The 12,918-nt window shown below is 41.8% G+C and overlaps 2 protein-coding genes across 3 annotated transcripts; one reads left to right on the top strand and one right to left on the bottom strand.

Annotated features, from left to right (window-relative positions):
• The first annotated feature begins 166 nt into the window (after window positions 1-166).
• On the top strand, window positions 167-6,083 carry saga (S-antigen; retina and pineal gland (arrestin) a). Of its 2 annotated transcripts, none has more exons than XR_011038880.1 (15): window positions 167-313; window positions 1,136-1,223; window positions 2,084-2,144; window positions 2,374-2,418; window positions 2,511-2,710; window positions 2,877-2,936; window positions 3,014-3,081; window positions 3,162-3,297; window positions 3,622-3,706; window positions 3,912-3,984; window positions 4,064-4,201; window positions 4,303-4,380; window positions 4,991-5,005; window positions 5,090-5,298; window positions 5,415-5,552. XR_011038880.1 is itself a non-coding variant. In XM_068341592.1 (15 exons), exons 2-15 carry the CDS (start codon window positions 1,176-1,178, stop codon window positions 5,536-5,538), a joined length of 1,194 nt encoding a protein of 397 aa, XP_068197693.1. In that variant the 5' UTR covers window positions 167-313; window positions 1,136-1,175; the 3' UTR covers window positions 5,539-6,083. The 2 variants fall into 2 exon arrangements, 1 of the variants encoding a protein (XP_068197693.1); XM_068341592.1 differs by having other exon boundaries at window positions 5,090-5,152; window positions 5,415-6,083.
• Window positions 6,084-7,676: 1,593 nt separating this feature from the next.
• Window positions 7,677-11,101, bottom strand: LOC137612382 (complement C1q and tumor necrosis factor-related protein 9-like). The gene is made up of 5 exons (XM_068340877.1): window positions 11,038-11,101; window positions 9,828-10,127; window positions 9,510-9,590; window positions 8,986-9,066; window positions 7,677-8,611 (listed from the first exon to the last, which is right to left on the bottom strand). The coding sequence occupies exons 1-5, from the start codon at window positions 11,099-11,101 to the stop codon at window positions 7,677-7,679; spliced, it is 1,461 nt and encodes a 486-aa protein (XP_068196978.1).
• Between the last annotated feature and the right edge of the window lie 1,817 nt (window positions 11,102-12,918).

Consider the following 12,918-nt stretch of genomic DNA (forward strand, 5'->3'; position numbering starts at 1 on the left):
CTCCTCTGTACCTCCTGTGTACCTCCTGTGTACCTCCTGTGTACCTCCTGTGTACCTCCTGTGTACCTCCTGCCTCACCTCTAATCTGGACCTTTGTGCTGACGGAGGAGATCCAGCTTCAATCCTCTCAGGCGACTCGTTCACAGGCGTCTGTCCGTCTGTCCGTCTGTCTGGGGGAGGCGGGGCGGACTGCACGTCCGGGACTCCTGATTGGCTGACAGGCCTGAGGATGTCCACAGTTTCCATTTAGGGCTTCACCGACTGACAGCTTTCTCCTCCTCCTCCGGTCAACAAACACATTTCTGCAGCACAGGTGAGTCCCTGAACGCATCGTTTAGTCTAGTCTAGTCTAGTCTAGTCTAGTTTAGTTTAGTTTAGTTTAGTTTAGTTTAGTTTAGTTTAGTTTAGTTTAGTTTAGTGTAGTTTAGTGTAATTTAGTTTAGTTTAGTTTAGTTTAATTTAGTTTAGTTTAGTTTAGTTTAGTTTAGTTTAGTTTAGTTTAGTTTAGTTTAGTTTAGTTTAGTTTAGTTTAGTTTAGTTTAGTTTAGTTTAGTTAATGGAACCAATGTGTGATTCTGTGTGAGTGTGTATGATTGTGTATGATTGTGTATGATTGTGTATGATTGTTTGCAATTGTGCGCGATTGTGTATGTTTGTGTGTGATTTTGTGTGATTGTATGAGATTTGTGTGTGATTGTGTGTGTGATTGTGTGTGTCACTGTGTGTGATTGTGTGTGTCATTGTGTGTGATTGTATGTGGTTTTATGTGATTAGATGTGATTGTATGTGATTGTGTGTGATTGTGTGTGTGTGTGTGTGATTTTGTGTGATTGTATGTGATTGCGTATGATTGGGATTTTATGTGATTTTATGTGATTACATGTGATTGTGTGTGATTGTGTGAGATTGTGTGTGATTGTATGTAATTGTGTGTGATTGTGATTTTATGTGATTGTGTGTGATTGTGATTTTATGTGATTGTGTGTGATTGTATGTGATTTTATGTGATTTTATGTGATTTTATGTGATTACATGTGATTGTGTGTGATTGTATGTGATTGTCAACAACACAATGGATGGCTGTGTGTATGACTGTGTGTATGATGTATAGATTCAAATGTGTTTGTTTTTGCAGGATTTTTGCTCCTGTTTGAGTTTTTGCTGTTTTTCCAACCATGAGTTCAAAAAATGTCGTCTTCAAGAAGATTTGTAAGGACAACTCGGTGAGTGAAACACCTGAGTCAGCATCCTGTGAGTCAGCGTCCACCTCACTGCTCAGTGAAGCATCACAATGTCAGCTGTGTGTAGACATGATGCTTCCTGTTAGCACACCAGTTAGCACAAGTTAGCTGCTTTGTGTTAAATATTCACAATTATTTTAAAAATCATGTCGGTATTATCCCAAAAATCTGAAGCTGAATCGACTCAGAAACTGAATATTTTCCCCCAAAACTCAGAAATCAAACATTGCATGACTGCACTATTAAAAATGGGCTAGTTGTATTAGCTTGGTAGCATTGCTGCATTAGCTTGCTAGAATAGCATGTGATAGTCCATTGATGGATTTTAATATAATTAGACATCTAGTTTGAAGTTGTTCTCTTCGCTAAATTCTGCCCACCTAGAGTTGAAACCTTATTGATTAGCATCACCCCGATAACCGCTCCGATCAATCGATTGGCCGGTGGTTTAAGCGAACATACCGATCACTGGTGTTATTGAATCCTCTGGTTTATGCAGTGTTTTTTATGACAGTTGAAGGGTTAAACGTCCTGAGGCTTAGCGGATCAGCCGGCGTTGATCTTTTGGTGACATTTTGCGCCTCTGTGCGTTTAATTCTATAAAGATGCTGATCTGACTGATCCTCTGGAGGTCGCCATGACAACATGAGGTGTTAGTGTTGATTCAGCAATTATTCTGTATTCATTACATGTGATGGATTTTTAAAAAAACGTTACTTTATCATTTTGATCAGTTTTGATTTGTCGCTTCTATTCATGACAAAACATTTTGGAAATGCGTAACATCGTCTGAGAGCTAAACACCACCAGGGTCCAGTTCTCAGCGTGTTCTCCTGCTCCAGGTTGGGGTCTACATGGGGAAACGGGACTTCGTGGACCGTGTTGACGGTGTGGACCCAGTGGGTGAGTCTATCCTGCTGGATCGTGGTCTATATAGGTACTTAAATATTCATAGGTGTGTTTAAATTTGAATTCAACCAATCAGGAAGAAGGAACGCTCCCTAAAAACCATGAAGTAGGCGTATATATGTAGAGGTCAAGAGTCGAGTCCTTCAACAACTATTTAAATATTGCTGTCATGAAAAGTAAAAATTTTACCTCCTAAACAACTGTAATACCTTTCCACCACTAGATGGCGTCATCATCGTTGATCCAGCAGCTCTGCAGGGCAGGAAAGGTCAGAAAAAAGTTAAATTCACCAAACTTGACCTCCAAAGAGCTGATTCCTGCTCAGATCTCCACGTCCTACATGTCCTCTGCTCCCCCTAGTGTTCGTAACCTTGTCCTGCACCTTCCGGTACGGCAGAGACGACATGGATGTGTTGGGAATCGCGTTCCGGAGGGAGTTGTACCTGTCTACCCGCCAGGTGTACCCACCTCTTCAGGACCGCGATAAAGGGATCCACTCCAAGATCCAGGCCAAGCTGCTGCGCAAGCTAGGAGACAACGCCTACCCGTTCTTCTTCGAGGTGAAACAGGACTCAGGAACTACGTCTTAAGTGTTTTCCAGTGTCCTGAGACCCTTTGGAACCTGATTTCTCATTAAATCCACTTCAACGCATACTACTTTATTTAGTACCTACACTGTCTTGATGGACACAAGCAGGACTGACAAGGTGTTTGCATTTTTTTCAGTTTCCTGACAACCTGCCTTGCTCAGTGGCTCTTCAACCAGCTCCTCATGATGTTGGCAAAGTAAGAACCCAACTCGAGTTTAACAGTAGAAGGATTCTGATCGGTTCATCAGTATCTGTGTATTTTTTGTCCTTCAGCAATGCGCCGTGGAGTTTGAGATCAAGGCGTTCAGCGCCGAGAGTCAGGACGCTAAAATCCGCAAACGGTGAGTCTGGTCTCATCTGAACGTAAAAATGGAATTATATATTAATTCCTGTCATTATTAATTTCCCGTTTGCCCACCAGGAGCACGGTGAAGCTGATGCTCAGGAAGGTCCAGTACGCTCCAGAAAGTCAGGGGGTGGCACCTTGTGTTGAGACCACCAGAGATTTCGTCATGTCGGATAAACCGCTTCACGTCAAGGCCAGCCTGGACAAAGAGGTGGAGTCTTTGCTTTTTAACGTACAGAAACATTTCACCTAAAAACGAGACATTGGTTGTCTTCTCCTCTCTTCCGTCCTGGATTGAAAGGTGTTATTTACCTGGTTCCAAACCTCTACTGTAGCCTCTAAGCTAAAAGCATTAGCATATACACCTATTTGAAGAAGGCGAACTGGAACCAACATCCGTGAGGAACTAGTTTCAACGGAACAATCTCTATTTTGAGAATGGTTTTAGTCCATTTACTATCTGTTGACCAGTTTGTAAAAGCTGAACCTGAACTGTACATTGTAATCTAACTGTGACCTCTGGTACTGTTTCCAGGTGTACTACCATGGTGAAACCATGAAAGTCCACGTTAGCGTCACAAACGATTCCAACAAAACCATCAAGAACATCGTTGTGTCTGGTAAACATCAAGCTAACTGCTCTTTAATAGCAAGAACGGCTATCACTGCTATAGTATGGCGTCTTTTACAAATTTGAGCACTGTGGGACTATTTAAGGGTTATCTTGTCTTATGAGCAAGAAACCTGCAGTCTGTCTCCATGTTTGATGGGCTCTAACTGATTTTAACCTTGGACTAAATTCTTCTTTTGTTCCATTGTCCTCAGTGGATCAGGTGGCCAACGTCGTGCTGTACTCCAGCGACAGCTACTCCAAATGTGTCGCCCTTGAGGAAACAGGGTAAAAGATTGTCAGCTCTTTTCACTAGCATGAGATTTAGCACCGTTCTTGATGGAAACACCCAATCTTTGTATCTCAGCGATACGGTGTCTCCTGGAGCGACTCTGCAGAAGGTCTACAAGCTGCTGCCTCTGCTGGCCAACAACAGGGAGCGGCGAGGCATCGCTCTGGATGGCAAACTGAAGCATGAGGACACCAACCTGGCCTCATCGAGCATGTGAGCAAACACAAATGAGACACAAAATGGGTCAAATAGTTCCTGCACCGAAAGACAGCAAACCAATGTCAGACTGGATCACCTGTTTTCTTTCATTTCAGTATCAAAGAGGGCGTCCTGAAGGAAGTCATGGGCATCATGGTTTCGTACAGAGTCACGGTGAAGCTCATCGTTGGAGGGTCTGTCAACCCTTTGGTCACAGATTTAAAAAGAAATCACCTTTTCTGTTTTCAGTGTTACCAAAAGTTTTAAAAACTTTCAGCATTGGTTTTCTGTCCAACTCTTCCAGTTCGTTCTCAGTATTGATCTAGCATCATTTTCAGAGATGAAACTGAAAGCCATTTGAATTCTTTTTAAAGTTTGGTCTTGTCTGGATTTAGTTTGGGGACGTTAGACAAGTGTGGGGTCAGTCAGAAAGAAAAAGTCGCATGTCGTCTGCATAGCGGTGTCATGAGAAGACTAAACTACCAGGAAGTCTGCGTAGGCTCTCAGTTATCCAGGTCAGGGTTATCCAAAGCTGTTTAAATCAATGCGTAGGACTTTAAGAAAGTTTCTTCAAGACTTTTCGCCTCTTGGATGAGCGGTGTTCTTCAAGAAACTTTCTTAAAAGTCCAGTGGATTGATTTAAACAGCTTTGGAAGACTACCGGGAAGTATCACATATCAACGGAAAAGAGTGGAACCCATGAGTATACCAAGTGTATTTCATTTAAAATTTTTTTTATAGTTTTGTTATCAAAATATTCACAATAACTTTGGATTCTTTCAATTTTCACCTCTACCATAAAAGGATGATGGGATCCAGGTAGGTGAAATTCTACTTGCTCTAAATCGTAACAGTGCACATGTTGAAATGAAAATGTGTTGTTTAATACAATAACATTTGCAGTGAGGTCGGTCTGGAGGTTCCATTCAAACTGATGCATCCTAAACCCGATGCAGGTAAGCAGACGTCATAAATATAGCTGTTTTTATTGATGCCTGTAAATGTTACGGTAATCAATAATCAGTCAGGAACGTGTTTTCTGACATGTGGGCTGGTCACAAGTCAAACATACTGTTTTTCCTCTTTTGATTGCTGCCACCAGTGAAGGAGAGGTATGCTGGTTTTCCTTAAATGAAATTAATGTTACTGAGTTCTGAACGATAGAATAACCAGATGAATGCAAACAGAATCCACTAACGTTTGTCTCCCATGTCGGTGTTGTCTGCAGTGAGATGGAAGAGGAGATGGAGTTCCAGGAGTTCAAGCGTTCCTACTTGAAGGGGATGATCGATGACGAGGAGGAAGAGGGAAACGTGTCGGGTGGAGATGACATGGGGCCCAAAGAGAAGTAGACGAGAGTCGGAGAGGAACGGCTGATTTAAGGACCGTGTGTGTGATTCTGCATGTTCTAATAACACGTAGAAGTACCTGACCAGGTACGTCCAGAGTTGTTCAAATCAATCTGGACTTTAAGAATGTTCCTGTAAGACTTTTCACCTCTCATCCAAGAGGCTTCGTCAGTTCTAGTGGTGGGGTGACACCAGGAGCCCACTTGTTTTTCTTTGGTTCAGATCACATGACAGACGTCAGGTGGTGCATGTCTCCCGGCTGTAGAAGAGTGTTGCGTTTAATGACACCTAGTGGTCAGATTGCAAATTGCAAACACACACATGGTCCTTAAATAGCGCAAATGATAAATCCTGGATAATTCAACTGATTTTCCCGCTTTTTCAGCTTCAAAAAGCTTCAGAACAAGTTAAATGATATTTGAGTGTGTTAGAATTAGTTGCGTTTGTTTGCTGACTTACTGCTGAGATGCTCGTGGCTGAGCATTTAGGATGTGCAACTGGAATTAAATAAACGCTGTTAGACCCATTCCTGGATCCACTGCTTCTTGTTTGGCTCTAAAATTCGTAGAATCCAGCAGCCATTTTTACACCTGCAGTATGTCTTTAAAAAAATATAGCTATATAAAGCATGAGGTTGAGGTTGAGCTTGGTTCTCGGCCATTTATCTCTGATGTTGATCTGAAGTCAGAGAACCTAATTGTGGCCATTAAACGTAATATCGTACAAAGGATACCAGAGAGAACATTCGTTCTTGGTGTGTTTAGTCAAAATTCAGTTGTCTTTATTGGCTTTATGTTTTATGCAATGTAAAATACACTCGTACTTTGAGACACGAGCTGCATGACATGCAAAGTCATGCAGCTCGTCATGTAAATCACTCCGTCTACATTTTTATTCAACATACGAGTGAAAATCCGAGATACGAGTCGTGCTTCAGGACACCACAGCTAGTTGGCGGATGGATACAACATCAGCGAGACCGGATCTCGTTCTTTATCACGTTGTTAGACTTACGATCTCAGTACTTATATAACAAATCTAAATGAAGAAAATATGGAGTTTGATCTTTATCTTCCGTTGGGCATTACATTAAAAACACGAATCCAAATCAGGTCAGAAACTTTCTGCTGTTTCATAAAACATTCATTTTTATTCAGAACAAATGAAACATTGCTGCACTGACTCACATCAAGTTTGTTTCACAAATCATTTTTCTGTCAGAAAAATTTACCGAGATTTCTCTCAGGATCAATAAAAGTATTTATTTCTCTATCTTCTAACAATGGAGAACGTGCTTCACTTTGTAACCAGGCCATACTTATCGTTCTTGAGGCTAGCCTGTTAGCTCAGCTGGTAGCTCAGTTTTGCACACCTTTTCCTACATTTCTCTCCTGTTTTAAAAAAAAATTTTTTTTATCAAATAAAACAGAAATGCTAAATATATTATTTGTGAAGAATGAAAAAGTGCATTTCTTTGAACTTAAATATCAGAGAACTCACCATCAAAGTTTAACTTAAACTAAATCATTTTTCTCGCGCATCTTTTTTGGAACATCCTTAATGGAAAACGCTCCAATACAACCCAATCTCAGGGTTTTAATTTGAAAACCATCTCTGAGATCCAATCAGTGATCAGGTGAAGAATCGGATCTATTTGTCAAGATTGTGCGTGAATTTTTCTGCATACTTATAACTCCTGTTCTAAAGTTCATTTGGGGCACGTCCAACACTTCTTCGCTTGTCCAGCAGCCCATTATCTGGTTATAAAGAATAGTGTGACACATCTCAGTGCGTCTAACGGCTCTAATGATCAGCTCATCATGATAGTTGATAGCTGATTGGTCTGAACAAAAGCCATCATTAATGTGGAAGATATTGACAACACCGTCTGGAGAATCTGTCATGTTTTCAAGCAGCGACTGCAACTATGGACTGTCTGAACTAGTTTGCAAGCCTCACAAGTTTCTGCTTGGCTTGAAATTTAAATATAATTTCAATATACGTATATCAGTGAGCAGCTACACTACTTGTGAACTTCATCTAGAAAATTTTTGTCCTCTAAAAAAAATCCCTTTGAAATTTGCAGTTATAAATACACAATCGTGTGGGCGCGTTGACTATAACTGACTTATTGGACTCTTCTATGGTGAGTTGTCGGTGTTTTCCAAATCTTTCCATTCAAAAGTTTCTGTTTCTGAGCTGTCTGTGCTAGATGGATCAAAACTCACCAGAAAAGTTCGTCTCTCAGGTAAATCACAGGTGTCGGGGTACAGAAGATACCCACTGAATGTGCTAGCACTCTCGCTGTCTGTGTACATGCCATTGGTTGTGGTATCCTTCACCTGTAGCCACACCCGATCTCCCCTGTAGAGGTGGAGTATGACGGTTTGGCTGCTGGTGGCCTGATGGGTGGTCTCAGTGTTTATGACTACAGGTCTGAAATTGAGGAACATGCCAACCTTAAGGACCTTACTGCTGACTGCCAGGTGGAAGGCCAAGGAGTAGGTACCATTGACGGGGGCGGTGTACATGCCCAGATCTGGATTGAAGTGTCCCTGCATGTTGGTAATCACTTTTGGGAAAGCAACAGGATAATTGGGAGCTGGAAATGGTTCAACGATACATGCGGAGAATGCCGATTGGATGGCCGGGGAGCAAGGCCCGGGTAAGCCAATGTGACCCATGTTACCCTTGTCACCTTTAGGACCCAGGGCACCTCCAGGACCATTTTCACCAGTGCCACCCTTGTCACCTTTAACCCCCTGTTCTCCCTTTGCCCCATCAGTCCCATGTTCTCCATTTGTGCACTCACAAAGCCCTTGTTCACCTTGGTCACCTTTTTTGCCCATCATCCCGGGGTCACCGGTCAAACCCATGTCACCCTTGTCACCCATGTAACCTTCGGGACCCATCTTTCCGGGTATCCCAGGCAAGCCACGAGCTCCAGGTGTTCCCGGGGGACCTTTCGGACCCGGTGGACCGTGGGCATTGTCGCAAGAGGCGGGGCATGTCCCAGCTTCCCCTTGAGGACCTGGTACACCTGCAAAGCCTAACATTCCTCTGTCTCCTTTTTCTCCTGGAAACACATTGAGAACATTTGTATTACTGTTTCATAAAAGTCCATCCAGAGATCATCCAACCATCAAACATTTTCCCCTCTGGTTGTTGGATCACCCCACAAATTCTACTACTAAGTAAAATGACGTTGCTATCTCTCTTAGCAAGTTCCTCCACATCTACTGGGGTTTTAGTGCCAATCTAGACAAAGAATTGAGAACCCTCCATTAAAGACGAAACTTTAAGCAGCTGACAAAATAACGTAACTAATTCTGGTGTCAGATAACACTTTTAATATTGTTTATTCTAACCTTATGTTTTACCCAGTTTTGATTTTAACGTCTTAAATGTAAATAAACTTCCCCCATTGTAATGACGTATGGTTTGACAAACCTTTATAACCTCGTCCACCCTTTGCCCCAATGTAACCAGACTTTCCAGTTTGCCCTTTGTCCCCCAGATCTCCTTTCTGACCTGTAAAACAGAAAGATATCAATCACTAGCCATAAGTTGGAAGTCATTTTCATCTTTTGAACATCCACTGGAAAGAAGAGGTGCCGTCAAAAAAGAATTAGACGATAGTCTGGTGAGAAATTTCATTCTGAAATTATCAATCAAACACTAACCTCATCTCACCTTTCTAAATCTGAACCCCATCAAAAACGATTGCCATCCCATCATAAAGACACCGTCAACCTACCAAACACAACTTGAGCCAATCAATCACGACGGCCCTCTTTCCTCGACATTTTCGTACCGTCATAATGTTGTACTCTTCCTCACAGAGAAACTTTTTCCCCAGAGATTAAATGAATATCGATGATCTATGCTGTGCTATTTAATAATGGAAGGTGCTTGACATGAAGTGATGTACCCGTGATGGTGCTGGAGGTGCACTGAACTCTTCTAGAACTCACCCTTAATCCCAGGAGAGCCCGTGAATCCTGGTAGACCTCTGAATCCTGTCAGTCCACGTCTCCCAGGACTCCCAGGGGTACCTGATCAGATGATAAAGTCAGATCAGTCAAAACTTTCCTGTTACAGTCTCCACTTTTCTTGAAAGAACCAGTATTAGAGTCATGGAAGATCTGCTAAATAGTGAAGACCATATTTTACCAATTTAAACTAGAACAAATGATACCTCATGTTCTGAAAGCTGGGACTGTACATGTTAATATGAAAAAGTTGGGATACATTTATATAAGAGACAATAACCAAGTAGAAGATGAACAAACCTGGATGCCCCCGGTCTCCTCGTTCTCCTTTGGGCCCCACGTTGCCCTGACAGTGTGAACAGAGGCAGTAAACAGGAATCTGGTCAATTGGCGTCGGGACATCTCCGTTCATCAGCAGGTCACACATCGCCATATCATGCACGTTGCCCATGGACGGATCGGAGGTATGGAACGATCGCATTCCTGAGTTACTGTTGCTGACCATGGGCACTAGTTCCCCTTTGTTGGACATGTCGGACTCTGGAGTGGAGTCAACCGTTTGGGTTTGGGCGGACTTGGTCGTATGTCGTCCCATCATGGCTGAGCACAGGGAGTAGAGGACAAGGATTTGGAGCGGCCTGGAAAACATCTGGAAGAAGACAACCAGATGAGACCTGTTCTGACATACTTGACTGTAGATCCTAAAACCAGAAGTTTTACTGTCGGAAAAGAATCTACCAGTAAGAACTTTAGTTTAACTACGATGCTTCTCTGATTGGTTCACATTTCATTGCGACATCACCAACAAACTTTGGATGAATTCGAAAGTTTACCACCCTGTCCTGGGTAAGACAGGACAGGGCTGTCTCCTAGTCTTTGGTGATGTAAAGAAAAAACATAAACTGGGTAGAAAATACATTTGCCTTTTGAGTAATCAAACCTCATTTGCTTTACATTTTATCCACATACGAGACACACACTTAACTGCTATTAGAATATAAGTTGTCATGTAGATTTAGTCGTGATCTTTCCTCAGTGTGTGGCGATAGAGTCCTAAGAGCTGCATCCAAACTTGTTCAAGCCGATATCCAAAAATGTTCGCCCCAGCTCCTCTCGCGGTTTGTTCAAAAACTCTAAGCTGAGCTTAAAGAAGGATTTCTCATGAAAAGGGCAGAATAAAACTCAGTGTAATGTCAGGATGTTATCCAACAATGTGCTAAATGTTGGAATTCTGACTCGCTTTACAATATTTGATTCTCGTAGGAGAGGAAGACGTTTAATTTGTTTTCTGCTCCTTTACTGTATTTCAGAAAGAATTAAATAGAAAATAAAAGCAAAAAGCAAATGTATTCCATCCTTAAATAAAATCCAGGGAGTTTTGGGTAAAACTCACCGCTCCGTTGGGGTCGTGCATCCGCCTCTGGTGAAGGACCTTATGGGGAGATGAGCCCGATCGAGGATCCATTTATAAACCTCGCCGGAAACAAAACTTCTTTGAGCTCCATCTCACCTGCCGGGCCGTGAGACAAAGCCTGGGGGTGAGGATGAGGGAGGGAGGAGAGGAATGTCTCCATTGTCTCGTAGGAGGAGGACCTGGCCTCTCGTCTGAGATGTGACCTCCTTCATCGCGAAACAGCAAGAAATATTTGGAGCAGAAAGAAGAGACGCCTCTTTAGGTTATCTCTCCATCGCTCTCCACCCTCCTCCTTTCACAGGGAAGTATTTTATGTTCCACTTCTTTATTTACCTGCTAGGTTCAGTATTATGAACCTTTAGGACAGTATCAGTACCTGGAATCCAGTATGGATTATCAACTTCAATCTGCAACTGAACACAATCTCAAAAGTGATCCAATGGGACGTTACTGAATTAAAATAGAAAGAAGAGACCACACCATCGCCTGTTTTACTACTTTTACTGTCACAGTGATTGAATAGTTCCCTGAAAATAGTTCACAGTTTACACTGTTGGTTTCAGACGTTCTCGAAACTTAGACTATTAGCTACTAGATAGCATGTTGCTAAGGATGTTCAGGGACGGACAGCACCTGAATGTGTGTTGAGGTAAAAATGCTGAGTTTCGGAATTAATGCGGTAGTGAACTACAATTAGCTGCTGAATTTAGACATGCTAAGCTAAATAAAGCTTTTTTGTGTGACTTTTTCATTGCTACGTCCAACACTTACACCCATGTCAGCACATTTCATACTTTGGACGTCAGCAACAACAACATCGACAGGTTTGTTGCCGTCAAATGTAAGCTAATCCCACGCTGCTTTGCTACACGTAAACCTCGGTTTACGTCATTTGGAGTTACGTCTTTCTTGATTATGCGTCAGAAAATAAAAAATAAAAAAACACAGAAAAATAAAAATCAAGTTTATGTAATTTTACTCTACGTCCGTCTGCCAAAAATATCAGAATCGTAAAATCACTAGTAAACCGTTAAAAGCACATAATATGATGTTACTGTACAATAAATCAGAATAAAAACATATTATATCATATTATTAGCCTGTAGCAACCCCCGTGACCCACAATGAGGAAGATGCAGCTGGAGACGTTTTTTCTGTACTATGTTCAAATATAAAATTTAATTGTTTGTTAGCTTAAAATAATTTGTATTAACTAAATATTATTAAAATACAAATTGATAAAGTTAAGTACAGAACTGGGAATGGTTATCTACAGTTTAGCCTGGAGACAAGTTAATTTTACCTTGGAACTGATTTACTTGTAGTTAGCTAAGCCTGCCAAGCCTATTCATTTTGGACAATACGATCTACAGATGCTAATTGTGTTAGCTGCAGGTAACTAATAAGGAGGCACACAGATGAGATTCAAACCCTAAGGAGGGATAAAAATGAGTTGTTGCAGACGTCTTTTATTGCAGTATCAGATGATGTGTTCAAAGAGCGCAGAAATCCGACGCCTCACAATGAGCAGCCTACTTTTTAACACGGACACGTTTAACAGCGGAGGACAATAGACGCATTCTGTCGCGCCTCGTGGGAACATCTGATATGGAGGAAAGTCGTAAGACGATCCCGTCATAACATCGTGTCTACAGTTTGGATGTGAGAGCTCGCTCTTGAATGCTCATGAACTTTTATTTAAGTCGGGTTTAAGTCCCGACTTAAGAATTAAGTCGGGATTTTTATCTATGAAGTCTTTCTTCATCACTACCTCTGATCGTTTGTCGATCATTTGCCCGCATCATGATTTACCTATTCAATAACTGATCAGAATAGAGATAGCCTTGGTTAATCTGGATCAATATTTACTCAGTCTTTAATAGCATCAAGCCGGTCAAACAGTCCCTTTTATGTACAAACAGGAATCTGGTACAGGCCAGACTTGGACCACCATCACCAAACCAACCATCACGCTGC

The sequence above is a fragment of the Antennarius striatus genome, chromosome 18 (assembly GCF_040054535.1).
Source record: "Antennarius striatus isolate MH-2024 chromosome 18, ASM4005453v1, whole genome shotgun sequence".
NCBI lineage: Eukaryota > Metazoa > Chordata > Actinopteri > Lophiiformes > Antennariidae > Antennarius > Antennarius striatus.

Excerpts from the sequence above, each read along its gene's own strand:
- saga (XM_068341592.1), top strand. The coding sequence starts at position 1,176 with ATGAGTTCAAAAAATGTCGTCTTCAAGAAGATTTGTAAGGACAACTCG. Across the intron at positions 1,224-2,083 it reads AGATTTGTAAGGACAACTCG|GTTGGGGTCTACATGGGGAA; the intron begins GTGAGTGAAACA and ends CTCCTGCTCCAG. Across the intron at positions 3,298-3,621 it reads AGGCCAGCCTGGACAAAGAG|GTGTACTACCATGGTGAAAC; the intron begins GTGGAGTCTTTG and ends TACTGTTTCCAG.
- LOC137612382 (XM_068340877.1), bottom strand. The coding sequence starts at position 11,101 with ATGGAGACATTCCTCTCCTCCCTCCCTCATCCTCACCCCCAGGCTTTG. Across the intron at positions 9,591-9,827 it reads AGGAGACCGGGGGCATCCAG|GTACCCCTGGGAGTCCTGGG; the intron begins GTTTGTTCATCT and ends TCATCTGATCAG. Across the intron at positions 8,612-8,985 it reads GGGTGGACGAGGTTATAAAG|GAGAAAAAGGAGACAGAGGA; the intron begins GTTTGTCAAACC and ends ATGTGTTTCCAG.